General features: G+C 31.6%; 1 protein-coding gene across 1 annotated transcript; it reads right to left on the bottom strand.

Annotated features, from left to right (window-relative positions):
• Nucleotides 1–6,646: 6,646 nt before the first annotated feature.
• LOC100576043 lies at nt 6,647–9,929 on the bottom strand. The gene is made up of 4 exons (XM_003248044.2): nt 9,444–9,929; nt 8,164–8,370; nt 7,710–8,090; nt 6,647–7,053 (listed from the first exon to the last, which is right to left on the bottom strand). The coding sequence occupies exons 1-4, from the start codon at nt 9,839–9,841 to the stop codon at nt 6,741–6,743; spliced, it is 1,299 nt and encodes a 432-aa protein (XP_003248092.1). The 5' UTR covers nt 9,842–9,929; the 3' UTR covers nt 6,647–6,740.
• Nucleotides 9,930–16,361: the final 6,432 nt, after the last annotated feature.

Genomic DNA, 16,361 nt, shown 5'->3' with positions numbered 1-16,361 from the left:
TTTGAAGCTTCTTATAAACCTTATTTTTTATAATTCTTATAAAAATATTTTTTTTAAATATTAAAAATCAGATTTTGAATAAAATAATATGTATTATTAAAGGAAAGTAATGGGGGTCAGCATGTTTGCCGGACTGTCTATTTAGAGCTTGCAAAGAGGAGAAGTAAGCACCATTGTGCTCGTTCCTACATAGTTTATGGATTATCACGTTCCCGGAGAAATGTTTTCGACACCGTTAAATAAAAAAAGTCGATACATCCGATCGAATGCCCTCGAATCGGTAGTACATGATTTGTTATTCCCATCCACTGCAGTAGCCCAATCCTGGACTTGTAGACTACAGACGATACATTATAATATTATAATATATTTAGATACACACAACGGTACAACATATTATAGTGTAATAATTATTGCAATAATCGTATTATAACTATAAAGAACGTGCTGGGCGACGGTGATAATTCAAAATGAACAGGTTAGGTATACCACCGTACTAATAAGTATAATAATATCATCCTAAAATCGGGAACCAAAATCGATTACCACCACGGGAGAGTAAAATAGCGTATATACCTATATTATATTATTATATTATGTTATGCTACACGGTTGTCCACAGTCTTTGGCCATATTATTATATTATACCTACCTACTCGTATCCTAAATGTTTGGAATTTTCGATATAATATATATAGATGGCAAATAATAATTGCAGTCGGGCATTCGTCATCGCGCGTATATTATATACGTATTTATGGTCAGACAACTTAGCGGATTTCTCGCGGGCGGTCCCACAAGACGAACATTTAATTTAGAAATGATTATTTTATCGTCATGATGTGATACGTGCAATTATTTTTATTATTTTACCCATACTATCGGTTGTCGACACTATTTTAATTATAACGTACCCGTTGACCTCAAAATCCTACCGAATACCAGCTGGCCACTGGGTATAATGGGCATATAGAATATATTGTTTATTATTGTATAATAATAAATACGTCGCCTGTCGACCTGCTGCAAGCGAATCATCTCTGACGATATTATTATATGTTCGCGTCGGCATTATTATCTTTATAACGATCGGACGACTCAATCGGCTTCGATTCGTTTATATAGGTAAACCGTAACCGTAATCGTGTCCGAAACGTATATACGTGTATTTTATTTTTATTCGTTTTACCCAATAACATCGTATCGTACCGACGATAATCCTATAATCGATTGTTCAGAATTCTTTCGGAGTAGGTATAGGTAATTACTTTTAAAATGTCAGACGAAAGAACCAATTTTCGTTTACACCGCTTTGTCGTGAGTCGTGAGTAGTGACTACAAATGGATAGATAAACAACATACACGTAATACCAGTGTTGTTAAGACGTATTCGAATATAAATATTTTAATTTTAATTCTTTATTTGTATTTAAAAAAAGTAAAAAAAAACCATTCAAATACGTATTCTAAAATCTTATATTTTTACATTCGAATTATACATTTCTTTTGGAAAAGAAAATATGTTTAATGTTAATTATTGTGTTTAAACTTTAAACCTACGCTTTTATTTTTGGATACCTACAAGATTAATTTTAGTAGAAACATAAGCAATTCCGATTATAGCTTTTCGTAATAAAACATAATAAAAACTAAAAAGTACCAATATTATTATATACCTATTACAGCGCGAACTATTGAACTACTAATATTACTCTTCATTTAAAAGAATTGTATTTGTAACAAAAACAAAAATTAAAAAAAAATATTTATGAAGTATTCTTTACGACTGTTAAGAAATACTAATTATGCTTCTCATTTTGTCCAACCTATATAGGTATATCGCCAACTATTACTACGTATAATTGAAATTGTCTTTTCAGTTGTTTCGATTAGAGGTGAATCGAACTGTTCTAAGTTCAAAAAATTGAACCAAACTTTAGGTGTATGGTTCGAGTTCGAAAGTCAAACCAAACTCTAAAAAAACCGAACCGAATCGAACTCGAACAAAAAGTTCGAAATTCTATAATTAATAAAAACTTCAAAATAGTTCAAAATCCAAAGATATTCCACCACGTCGAACGTTTCGAACCTAAACATATGTTCCTGGAGTTTATTTTTGATTATTATATAATTAATTTTTATTTAATCTATATACTGTTTCGATCCTTCATTTCTGGTCTTCTGGATAAGAACGATATTGTTTGTACCTACTGATCTTTTACATATTTTTATTATTATTATACAGTCGCGACGTATACCATAATATTATAAGTTATTAGGTATATTTTATACAATAAATAGAAAGAGCTAGAAGGAGGAACATATTGGAAGATGCAAGTGACTGACCGAGATGGATATGAGGCCGCTAATATCCTAAAAAAAAAGAAATTATATTTTATACGGCAGTTATTGGTAAAAAAAAAACACTGCAATCATTTATCTAATACACTACAGCACACTCGTATATAATACTATTATACATAGGCACAACCACCTTCGTTTTCGGTTTTGAATTTTTGATATATTTCAGGACGACGTCGACCATAACAATACCATCGCCGTGTAGGTACTGACGGGTAAATGTATTATGAATTAATACGCGGTGCTCGTTATTTCTTGAAGACATAATATATTTCGTCCATTCAATCCTCTGCGACAACGGCTGCGGCGGTGGTGCAACGTGGTGTTGAATTACCATGACGAATATACCATATACCGCTCGATCAATGAATCCCGCATCTCGCGAATGACCTGTGCGAGTACATATTATTGTTAACCACTGCACTGTAATACTAATGACAATATTATTATGTTTATCGAATTAATGCATTGTTATGCAATTGTCCCACGAAAACCAGATCGCTCGTGATTAATGATCCACGCATAATATCGCTTTTGGGCATAGTATCGTTATATTATATACTATTATGATGTCAGAGGAGGAGAGCGGTGCTGGAATGGAAATCTATGGGAAAGAGACCTCACGGACGGTTAAGAAACACGGTTGGACGTTGTGTATAAGAGGGTCTAAAAAGAAAATAGGAGTGCAACAGTGCAGGACGCTATAGTTAGAGACAGATAGAAGTGGAGAGGGATTGTGATGGCGGCGAAAACTCTTGAAGAATACAAAACGTCAGCAGAAGAAGAAGATATAAATGTCGTAATATTATTCATGATATTGTTGAAATATTATATTAAGAAGAGTTTAATTTTTAATTTTTAAAGATATCAATTGAAATATATCAAAGTTAAATATAATATAGGTACATCGTATGGAATCTATGACGAATTTAATAACTATTTGAGGTTTAAACTTTTTAACACGTTCTATTATATTATGTATTATATAGTTGATGTACCTACAGAGTGCCGGGCAACTATAACATATATTACATCATCATTATACAGCGATACAATATGATGTAGCGCAACAACATGTGTTGCCTATCCTCGGGTTATTGCAGTTATATGTAATAATAATAATATTATATAAATTATTGTATTGCTATTCTCTCATAAATATCTACGAATTTTATAAGTATTACAGTTTTTGTACCTATGTTGTTTTTTAGTACCCACCGCTTATGGACAATATTAATATGTATGTTCAATGTTGTGTATATATCCACAAAATTATTATTTTTTACTTTACGAATAAAATCGACCGTGTCTATAATAATATAGGTAAACTTGAAATAAATAAAAAGAAATCAACGTAAATAATGAATCGATAAAGTTTAGATAACTGTCGTCTGTCTCTATCTATATAGGTTATTGTTAACAGTGGAAAAGTTATAATAAGTGTTTAGCCAAATTAGTAAGTAAAGGCAAACAGGAACGACCCGAAAAAAGTTGTAAAGTGGTGTGTTGTTACCTACGGGATAGGTAAAATAGATCGATTATTCAGGACATTAGCAAGACTGATAATATAAATTTTAAACCTAGAACCCAGATAATTTAAATTATTCGCCTTCTAATATACCGCTTTAAGTCATGATCAAATTTGATTAGTTGATTTAACAACCTTATTCGTATAATATTCTATTTCAGATAATAATATTAAATTATAATATTTTAAGACATTTATCCTACAAACACATTAGGCAATTAAAACATATTATTATATGATCAAAGAAAGAAAAACTGAATAAATAATAATTCTTAATGATTTTCTACATGCTCAAACTGCAAAGTCAATACGTATAGAAATAGAACTATATCAGGTAGTTGAATTCCTATTTGGTTACACCATAATAATAATTATTATACTTGTATACTAGTGCAACAATTAATATAATCAATTATCAAACTCCGATCGCGGTCCACCCGTTGACGCATAACCCACCCACATTATGCGCCACTGGGTGTAAGTACACCCATTTACATATTATAATATGTATACCAGTGCACGACGTACGTACAGTTGTTGATCGCAAGTTTTCTCGGGTAAGCCTCGTTTGCATATTTATAACATTCTCGGCGTTGTATAATAATAATTATTTATAAAATATATAATCACACTGTCCCGTGACGACAACACGTACGTCGTCGGCGACGTTAAACCAGATCTGCCGCCGCCGCCGCCGCCACTGCTCGGTCGCTCCTCCGGACACGTTTGTCTATTGGTCGCACACAATAATATGGGTACGTAGGTGCGCATAATAATAATATACAATACACCGTATACCCTAACCTCGGTAAAGGTACCTATATGTTATATTGTGATCGAGGCAAATTAGCCGAGTATTTATGTCGGTGGGCGTGTGCGTATACGTACATCATACTCGCGTATTATATATATATACAGTAGGCGCGTCTTTTTATACACCTATATTAATATAATATGACATTATCATATTATTATATAGGCATTTCGACCAACCGACCGGAATTCTCACGTTATAATAATACTAAACACGAGTGTGTGTGTGCTCACACCTATTATACAAATGTGATTTTTCCTATTCTTTTTCGTTATATTATATGTAGGTATAACAAGAACTCACCTCACGCCGACGACGACGACGCTCATTGTCGCGGTAGTTTTTGATGTCCCGATTGAATTGTCATCGGGTCGGTACGCGGTGCGTGTGTGTGTGCGTGTGTTTGTAATGACAATAAAAGGGCCGCCGCTCCGTGACTTTACACGTTTGTCGCCATTATATCGAATATCTTACGGACATTTGTACATAACAACGCACGGCGGCAGTGGCGGCACCGACTGCAACGATGACGGCCGTACTATGGTGTTTTATTATTTTCTCCGTTCTTTGTGTTATTTCATTATATTATATTATATATTATTTGATAATATTTTTTCGGGGTCCTAAAAAGAAGCCGACAACACACGCGGCACAATACACAAATATATTATATTGATATGTCGTCGCCCGCGCAAAATTAAGATCTCCGCCCCGGATATCACTCGGTCAGAAAATTTAACCACCCGGTGTGGGGGCCTCCTCCAGGGTTTATCTCTCGTTATATATATATTGCACACACGATGCGTATATTACATACGCCGCCGCCCGAATGCGGAGAATTAGAGAGACGACGACGATAAAGACGGATAATATCATCGTGCAATGTATATGGCGTATATAGGTGCATATGCGACGTATCTATATATAGGGGCGGAGAGTGAGACAGAGGACGCACATTATCCCCGTGACTCGGCCGGCCGTTTACGACAATTAATCTTTTGTGAATTCGCTCCACCTACTCGTAACTCGTATCTTTTAAGGAGTGCACCGTGCGAAACAAATCGCGTCGGTACCACCACCATCGCCGACTGTGCCGCCGCCACTGCCGCCACTGCCGCCGACGTCGATCGGTATCTCTGTGATCGGGTTTTCGAAGGCGACAAAAACCACTAGAAACCGACTCGGATATAATGCGTTATGCGCATATTATTATCATACGCGAAGCACCCCGAGCCGCCGACACGTGTTGCATTATATCGATCGGACGGAACGGAAACATCCGATTTTCGTCCTATATCCAATTACAATCGAACCGACGCCGGTCATTATACATTTGCACAAAAATAATATTAATATGCCGCCCGCAAAATATTGTACCAGGAAAATTGTCGGGTACGATTTTTTTTTTTTTCTATGATAATATATATACATATATTATAGTACCTATAACTATATGTTTAAACGCATGATTCTAAATATACAAAAATACAAGTTAATACTATATAAGCTAACATGAAGCATAAAAATATCAAGATGTTTGGAAAGGATACGTTGAATATGCAGAGGAAAACAAACGAAGAGTGGGTACTTGTAGAGCTGCGGTTAAAGAAAAACGTACATATATTCATGGACGCGTTTTTCAAGGCAACCGCGAGTCGTTGGAGAATGGTTGGACATGTCCCAAGACACACAGAAGAGTTTCATAATATAATTATACAAGGATATGTATGTGATAGAAAAATGGGAACTAGGGGTCTTCGAAACTCTTATGCAGTCCAAATTAAAAATTATGCAAGAGGTAAAACTTTTAAGGACCTAAAGGAATAGGTAATTGGAGTTGTAGACCAATACCTATAGCGGTTGAAAAGAAAATTACACATAAATGAAAAGATTGATACATAGTTATTAAATCATATATTTGTATATAGATAGAGGGGTACTATAACAGAAATTTATTTTTGTAAAGCAAGCACAACGTGTCCGTCGATTGGTTTTACTCGGTTTATTCGATTAAATCTTGGCTATTGGACTCTTATGCTAAGATTCATACGATCCAAGACTCTCGTTCGAATCCGTAGAGCTATCACGATGGTTTAGATAGGCGTTGTCGGCAACCTGTTTACTTACACAAAACCTGATAAGATCTTTTAACGTTTCATTGCTCCACATATCGCTGAAAGTCTTCAACATATGTTTTGGACAATTATATTCACTGAGAATCGTTGTGAAATGTTTCAACGCGTACACATAAACGTTTTCAAATAATTGCAACCAGGATGTTTCGCTTAGGCAGCATAGACACTGTTTGACGTGGAAATCCAATAATGACATTCGATCTCGAAGTCTACCGCTAAATGTTGATAAAATGAACAAAATCAAATTATTACTTATAAGCGCATAACAAGTGTAGGTGTAGGTAATATAAATAGTATAATATTAATTTAATTAGTGACAGTTCTATAAAACAATTATACACCTACGACTTACCAATTCTATAGACCCTCTCAATGTTAAATTGTTTTTTTATAAAATTAAAAATTTTTATTGCACAATTTTTTAATAAATAGGTACATCGAACAATAATTGAATGTTGTGATATTTATGAAAAAAAGACATGATCCACGGAATGAAGAAAAAATTATGAAATTAATAGAATTTAATGAGTAACATATATTTTTTTGTTTCTTCTATTGTATATTATGTCTAATATGTATACAATAAAACTATATATACATTTATAATACCTAAAAATTACATTAATCTCTAGTGTCTCTACCTTAAATATGGTAGAGAATATAAAATTGGAAAAGTTTCCAAAAATAATAGATATTTAAATTTTAAAATACTTTTTAAATATTTTTACTGATTCAAAGAGTAGTAAAAAAAAAATTAAACAATTCTGAAGCACACGTTATTCATTCTAAAGCTAAAAACTTATCATCACATTGATGATAAATTTTGTTTTGTTTTTGGACATTTATTAAAAATGAAATAAAAATATTATACCTCAACACTATGAAAAGCTCCATTAAAACCCATCGATAAAATACTCGTAACTTTATGACGTAACTGGGAGCCATTTTTTTCCCATTGACGTCATAAATTTGACATTCAACACTTTGGAATGGGTTGCTGGTGAATTTATCGATGGCCTCTGGCCGCTCAGCCAACAAATCAAATATCCAATTAAACACGGCTACGATATCTGCATTTTCGGCCAAAGATTCAAAAAATGTTTCGTCTTCATCAGAAGCGTGACCTTCCAAAAACAACCTAGCGTTCCTTAGCACGGAATTGTGAACATGTTGAAAAGTCTGTAGTTCGTAAATGTCTTCGATGTGACGAAACATAAACAAAATGTTGTAATCAATCGTGCCATCGTATCCTCTGAAAACAGAAAATAAAACCACAAAATTATAGCGGCACAAAACAGAGCTCAAATGATTTGAAAATGATTTACAGTAAAAAACTAAAGACGGCAAACGCGACCATGGCGACTTCATATGAATGCAGTTCTTTGTTAGCGGCTGCTTGTTTATAAGCTTTCATCAGACCGTCCACCGCTTTTGTTCCGTCACCAAATTTTAGGCGCCACGTGCGGACCGTTGTCAGTGCGTCCGTAGCGTTTGGTCCCCAATCCTGATATGGTTCGTTTCCAAATACATATCTAAAATTTATAACAAATTTGCAACATTTGTTATCAGGCAAACCAAAATTGAACGCTTCTATAATATATTATTATATTTTGTCATTTACTGATTTACCACAGACCAGGGTATAATTAAATGATATATAGGTATAATCAAATTGAATATTATTCATTATTCTGAATCGGTTTATTAATGTTTATAACTGTACATTGTTCGTTTTATTCCAAACTTAATAATATAATGTTGGATCTTGGATATCAATAATATCTAAATCCCGAATGAAACTATTCTTGTACAAGTACAATTTTTTACGATGTACATGCATTTATAAACTCATATTAATTTATATAATTTTTTCCAAGGGGAAACATGCCCTGTAGTGTCCCCATTTTCACCTAACTATTTTCCTGAAAGATAATTTCCCAAGAACAATATTATCACAAAAACAATAAATCCCAAATTAATTTTCTGTCTTAGAAAATTGTATTATTAGGTAGGTGTATTATACGTGTAATAAAATTAGGTAATTATGTAATGTTTATTCTATTATTACCTACCTACTTTTATTATCTTTTAGTTCGTATACTTATTATGTGGATACTAGAATAATGCATCAACAGACAATCGAAACATTTTCAATTTGAAGTCAAAGTGGTACATTTTTAAGTAGATAATATTACATAGTGTGCTATAATTATTATTGTATTATATTGAAATAATTATTTTAAAAATGTATTAATAACGATCTAAAATTTTAAATTATCGATAAATAAAAGACTAATGTAGGTACCTAAGTCATATACAATATGCACAATACATAATATAATATATATATATATATACCTATTATACACCTATAATCTATACCTATAACTTATAAGTTATAACATACAAAGAAAATTAACTGGTGGTTTTTGTTTTTGTGAAATGGTTTGTCGGGAAAACGGATTCGGGATTTTGATTTTTTGTGAAATTATCGAACGGCAAAATGGTGCTTTGGGAAAAGGTTTGGGCTGCTAGGTTACGCATAGGTACGCGTGTTGTTTGCTCTGCTTAAATCTAACGCTTGACGGTCGCCTATTACTAATACCTATTGATCTGATGCAACTTATAATGGCGCACGAAGTTGTTCAGCTTGTGGTACAGCTGAAGTTTGGGAGGCGACTGATAATACGGGTCGACTTTTTCCAGGTCTTGTGACATCACGTCGTATATTCTGTCAAATGCGCGGGACATGAGCCTGTCATGGTACGTGTCTCCCACGCTGCTGGTCGACGACCAACTGTCGTCCGCGGTGGCGGTCAAGGATATCGTGTCATTGTAACTGTCACCATCCGTCGAGGTCGCGTCGCCGTTTTCAATCCGCTCGAACAAGTCGAACACCAATTGTCCGCACGTCTTGAGCACCATCACATCTAAAAGCTCGATCTGGTCCGTGGTTTGGTCACCCGAATCGCATAATTCCGCCTGCACATTAACGCACTCCATATTTTATTTGCGCTTTTTGATTATTATATAGCTATGGGTATATAGAGCCGAAGTCCGGTGCGACGATGTATTACATTATTATGTTCGATTATTTATTATTATACCTACTCGATTGTTATTGGCAACAGAATAATATATTTGTATTATTATCAAACGGCGTGTTTTTGAATTATTCCCGCGACATTACTAGAGTAACGCACAGTACATCCACTGATGGAACGTGATTAATAATTTATAGTATTTGATGTTATAAACCTTTTCTTTGCTTTAAATTGGTTTGCTTTGATATGCGTTGAAACTGACTATTTTCACATATCTCGGGCATTCTTATTTCTTGAAGTAGGAAGCGATTTCTGGGAGAAAAATCTTTGATTTTCGGACTTATGACTGTATCGTTGATGACGAACTTCGAAATACTGGTGATTGTCGTGAGTCTCAAATTGTGTCCGGAGTCATGTTCCGGTTTATGTCCATGCTGTGTATTGACAGTTTTTGATCTAGAGACAAGTGGCTATTTGTATTTAAGATTGGATACAGTATATAGCTATAGAACAGATTGTTCCAGTTTTCATTTAAATGTTAGTTGAATACATAGGTACGTTTTTATTCTAATGTAGGTATATAACTCCCAGGTACTTGGAATATCTGTTCCATCCTATTTTTGTATGTTCTATTCTATTTTTATCGTATTCTTGTCACCCCATAGGTGTGTCGCTGTCTTCTCTCGTCGAACCAAAATAATTGATTAGTTCTCGAGCTAAGCTTTGGTCACGTTAAAATGGGCTTGGATTTTATCTACTGCGCGTATTGTTTCTCAATTTCAAAGTGAAAGAACCACAAAGAACTTTTGAAAATGTATAAAGGGCTGAGACCCCCTTATCTTTATTTTATTCACCTTGTCAATGATACTATGTCAGCAATAGTTAAATAAGTATTAATTTAGAGGCCTAATTTATATGGGTGCCGCCATTAGGTGACTTCCCCCTCGCTTCAATCAAACCACATAAAATTTACTTATTGTATAACTTGTAAATACAGGTTGTAAATAAACATTTTTGTTCAATAAAAAAAAAACAATCAGAAATTGTTATTAATTAAAATAAAAAATATTTTATTTTTAGATTATGAGTGGTACGAGGTACTTTTATTTTACTTTTACGGCTTCTAAAGTTATACAGTTTAATACCTACAAGAATAAAATGAATGAACCATCATAAATCATTTACTACTAGTGATTTTAATAAATTTTGTCAACATTTTAACTTCAGACACTCATAAAAAATTATTGTGGTTTATGCTCAACTTTTTTTTAATTTCCGCTAACTGTAACTTATGAGGAACGTTTTATTACATTTTCATGTTTTTCGACCAAGCAAAAAAATGCTATCATACATAATTGAAAAAAACTAATTAAACTCAAAATTGTCTTGAGTCTATAAATAGCTCAATATTTAAAAAATGGTATAGTTTTTTTTAAATACACTAAGAAACAAAATTGTTTTTTTTTTTTTTTTTAAAACTGGGTTTGCGTAAAAATCTGTTTTTCGTAATTTGTTGTTTTATTTTCTTGATGCCAGCATTTTTTACTTATGACACCCAAACTACCAACTAGATTCACTTTCCTACCAGAAAGTCTGTTGAAGAAAATTAAAACATTTGTACTGTCCCAAAAGTTGATGGTAGATACAAATAAGAAAAACACACTTCATTGTAAAATCAATACATTCATCGCTCAACTCAGAATCTAAAAGTAAAATGTTTTAAAATTAATTATAATAATATGATATATTATAATATTATATTATTTTATACGATTTAACTGATGTAATTTATTTATTATTATTACATTTTTAATAATAGGTAATATTGTAATAAATAATGATACAATACTGGATCGTCGTTCGTGCAGGAATCAAAGGAGCGTGACCTGTGCCTTATCATTCTGCCTTTGTAAATTATCTGTATTTTTATGTTTGCAGATAATCTATAAAACCATGCTACTTTTGTACAACATGCAATTGAAAACACAATAAATAATGAGAGTTTTGATACTAATATAGCAATGTTATTGCAATCGGATTTATACGTTTTTTAGTGCAATAAATATAATAACACCCGAGCTTTAATAATAACATAATACATTTTCTCTATGATTAACAAACGAAACCATTTTCTATAGATTATTAGCAATATTTTTGTTTTTTTATCAAATATATTGATTACATTTATCAAATTTTATCGTCTAAAATAAAGCTGTTCTTTTTTATTTTTGACTTGTGATTTAAATTACTTGCCTATATAGTTATATAATTTAGTAAACTTAATTAAATTAATAAAAAGAAGAATTTTCAACAATATATTTTGGCATACCATGATTCATATTATACTTATCCACCTTCAAACCTATTACAAATATTATTATAAATTTAAATTCACTTACCTCACTATGAGTGCCCCTTGTTGAATTTTGAACTGGGTTGTAATACCTGTAATTGATGACAAATTACTATTATTATAGAAATAAATCGGTACAACATCTGAGGATTGTCTATTGGATATTTCGCCGTAGATAGGACTGTTACTATTTACCAAAACCATAGTAAATATATGAAATCATTTTTTTATACTTTGACAAATGTAGAATTCAATAAAATAAAAATTATATTGAAATTAATTAGGTGTATTGAAAATAAAAATCTTTCATTTTTAAGAATCATAAATAATTTATGAAAACTATTAATAGGTATAAATAATGAATGAACTAAAAACATTATAGATTTTAAACTTGCAAAATTGATTTCCTACTCTGTGGTACTGGGAGGCCATACTTATATTAGCCATACTACCTATATAATTTAGTTATTATACAGTTTGATGAAGGTTAGATAACTATGATGAACAGCTCATCTATGTCCAATCTAATTTTCATTTTTTGTTATACCTACAAGTACCTATAAGTAATAACATAATATTATTATGATTCATATACAACATATATTCACTTTATCCGAATACAAATATAGTACTTAGTTAAAAGTAGGTATACATTAATATCAGTCCCATAATTTTTTTAGGAAAAATAGAGAAAACATTTTATTTTCTCACAGGCATATTATAAGAACTTAATAATCAAATCATTGTTTGTCCATATATTATTATAATATTAATAATATAATAATTGTTTTTAATTCGGGATATAACTGTATAACACCTTACATAATGTAGGTATAAGCATCGTTTAATGTGCTAACATTACCTTAAAATTTAAATATCGTAATATTCGTAATAATGTAGGTACCTATATAAATACAATTGTTGGTGTCAACTATAGTTTAATATCTAAAAAACTAAAATATAAAATATCATATTTTGTTGTGACTAAAAAGACAAAAAATGGTAGGCAAACATCTTTCATTCTTCCATGTATGGGGACAGTAAAAACAAGTAGCAGTACCTATATAAAGATAGTAGTATTTGTTGGTAACGAAGTTATATTTTTAAATAATTGTTACACAAAATATTAATCCATATAGGTAATGCGTTGATTGATCAATATAATTGCCAATATTGATGAAACAAATAGTACCTACCGGCTACCTACCTCAAAAAATAGAACGAAAAAAAAAAAAAAACAAAAATGACAACAAGTGGTTATGGTGTTATTTAATTTGATTTCGATTACATATTAAAGACATTGTATACGAAACAATTTTGAGTATTGAGTGAAGACGGTCTTTAAGCCTACATTACAAAATACCTGTATTTTTTTATTGCTATTAAAATAATTTATTTTACTATTAGACATTAGTAATACAGTAGTTTGAATTAATTTTATCCAAAAAAATCCATTTGAAAACGTCAATCCGACATAGTGTGTAAATATAATAATATGTACAGGTACCTACTAAAAAAAACAAATTTAAGAGAAGTAATGCCAACATTCCTCCGATTCTCGATTTGACGTGAAATAAAAATAAAAAATTAGGTACCGCACTACTGTACATAGAATGACTTTCCAGTGAATTTTTTTATTTGAAAGAGGTAAAAAAACTTTTTGGGAACCTTTTCTTAAATGTCTTATGTTAGCTATGAAAAGAAAAACTTTTATAAATTTCTAACTGTAAAATAATTTACAAAATTTAAAAATTAAAAAAATCATTGCTATTAATAGCTCTAAAAGAGTAAAAATTGTTTGAACATTTTACCATGCATGGATAATGGTAATTTTAACATTTGGCAACTCTATAGGATTATTCTCTTTTGAACTACAGCAAAAACTACCACGGGCCTTACAAAACATAAACTTTTGGTTAAGTACATCTTATATTCATATTATAGCCACCATGCATGACGCTTAAAATAAATAAAACCAAGTCGTTTCTTTTCATGAAATACCTATTGTTTTCGTAGAATAGTCTGGTTGTTGCATAGATCCCAGCCTGAATTTCCTTTGCCGTGATGGCGCGATCAATGAACGTAGAGGCGTGACAAAAATTAGTATGTGTGCCCGTGCGGGAAGTCGATTTCAGTCTTCGGCGAAATGCAGCCCTCGCCTGCGACTGAAATAGCTCACTTCCCGCCCTTGCCACACAATATACTATTTTGTCACGCTTGGAACCGAAATTTTGGTTTTCGACAGCGGTTGAAGCGTTGGAAAGCGTTCTTTTCCCGTCCAGCGGGCGGTAAAGTGGAAATCCCAAGAAGTGCCGGGTGGTAAAGTGGAAATCCCAAAAAGTGCTGGGCGCACATATCACGCGCGTATCCCCCGGCAACCAGAAACTGAAATCTATACCACGGTCCTCTTACAAAACATAAACTTTTGGTTACATCTTATAATCTCCTTGTGTGACGCGTAAACATTTTTATTTCATGGAATTGTTTTCGTAGAATAATCTAATTGTTGCATATTATAATATTCCTATACCAATAGTACTTTACCTTTGCCGTGATCACATTTTTTCGTGCGTCGCGTTTGGTATAGACTAGGTAATAGAAAACTGGTATAACGCGAGGATTTGAAACAGCGTAATAAGATCTGCATATTATGCATTCATAATTATTATAATTTATAAATGCAATTTGGTGACTTTAACATCAATTTTAATGATAAGAAATCGGAAACTTTTAAAACTTTCCTTACGGACACATTCAATTTACATATGATAAACAATCCAGCAGAATCTACACCGAGAGATGACAGTACCATATCGTTGCAGTATTTTCAAGATATTTGGAAAAAGTTACATCACAAACGTACGTATCATATATCAGTTATCACAGGCCTGTGATTTTTATTATTCGCAAATATGATTAATACACATATATGTACAATATAAATATATTATACTATAATATACAATATTATAATGTAATTGTATATATCTGTGGATTAATATAAGTACTAGTAATTAAGTAGTACCTAATAATAATAATTTTCATTTTCATTTATTTTTCACATTTACTTATTGATATTTGCTTTTATTTTGATTTTGAATGGTTACACTAAAATGTATTTGTAATCTATAGACTATAATATTTATGGAAAAGACACTTGACCATGACAGCACTCACTTTTTTTTTTTGAAGTTTTCTATGAAAATGTTTATTGTTAGCTATGACAGAAAAACCTTTATCATTTTTAACTGATAGATAGTTTGAACATTTTCGAAATTTAATGGATTTTGTCAAAATTTGAATTTCAAATGCATATAAAAAAAATAATCTTGGCAATTTATTTATTTATTTATTATCAACAATACGGGCTGAGCCCAATTATACATACCTAATATGATAATACTAACTGAATTTTAACTATGATAACAACAATAACAATAGTGAAAATTACTAATGGCAATGTATTTTTAATATTTTTTAACATATATAATGAAACTAATATGGACCTCAGCATTACATTTTCAAAATGTATCAGTTGATTTTATGAACTTATGACTTTATCAAATAATCGAAAAATCATTGAACAAATTTAAGGACGAATGGATTAACTCATTATAGGCAATTATGATTGTATTCAAAATAAGAAATACTAAAGCTCAGTCCAGTCATTGTGATGAATTTATCAAATTGATCAGTTATTATAATGATATTATTATTATAATTATATACACATCTAATTTCCATTATAAATGACTGACTCCTAATAATGTAAATATTTGGTTAAAAATGAAATAATGAACAATAATAAATGTCATGGAATTTAGTTGTACATGATTTCGTGTAAGCATTGCATCAACCAAACGTTCTAAAGTAAAAAGTTTGAGCAGGCTTTACTTTACTCATACATATTAATATATACACTGGAAACGGGCAATCCATTCCAGAGAAAAAAAATGTTTTTCATCAAATTGCTTTTTATTATTTTCATTGGGAAATGTTTTGAAAACGTGATATTTGCAGCTGTAAGTATATATTACAAGAACTTACTATTCTATTATTATATTATTCAGTAGTTGTATGCTTTATAACTAATATAATACACCAATATAAAAATAAATGCTTTTAC

This window comes from Acyrthosiphon pisum, chromosome A3 (assembly GCF_005508785.2).
Source record: "Acyrthosiphon pisum isolate AL4f chromosome A3, pea_aphid_22Mar2018_4r6ur, whole genome shotgun sequence".
Lineage (NCBI taxonomy): Eukaryota > Metazoa > Arthropoda > Insecta > Hemiptera > Aphididae > Acyrthosiphon > Acyrthosiphon pisum.
This window is presented reverse-complemented; position numbering and strand designations above follow the sequence as displayed.

Bases quoted from the DNA above. Each gene is read 5' to 3' on its own strand.
- LOC100576043 (XM_003248044.2), bottom strand. From the start codon at position 9,841: ATGGAGTGCGTTAATGTGCAGGCGGAATTATGCGATTCGGGTGACCAA. The intron at 8,371-9,443 runs GTATTAGTAATA...TATAAATTTTAG, and splicing joins AAGTTGCATCAGATCAATAG to ATATGTATTTGGAAACGAAC. The intron at 8,091-8,163 runs GTAAATCATTTT...TTCTGTTTTCAG, and splicing joins GCCGTCTTTAGTTTTTTACT to AGGATACGATGGCACGATTG.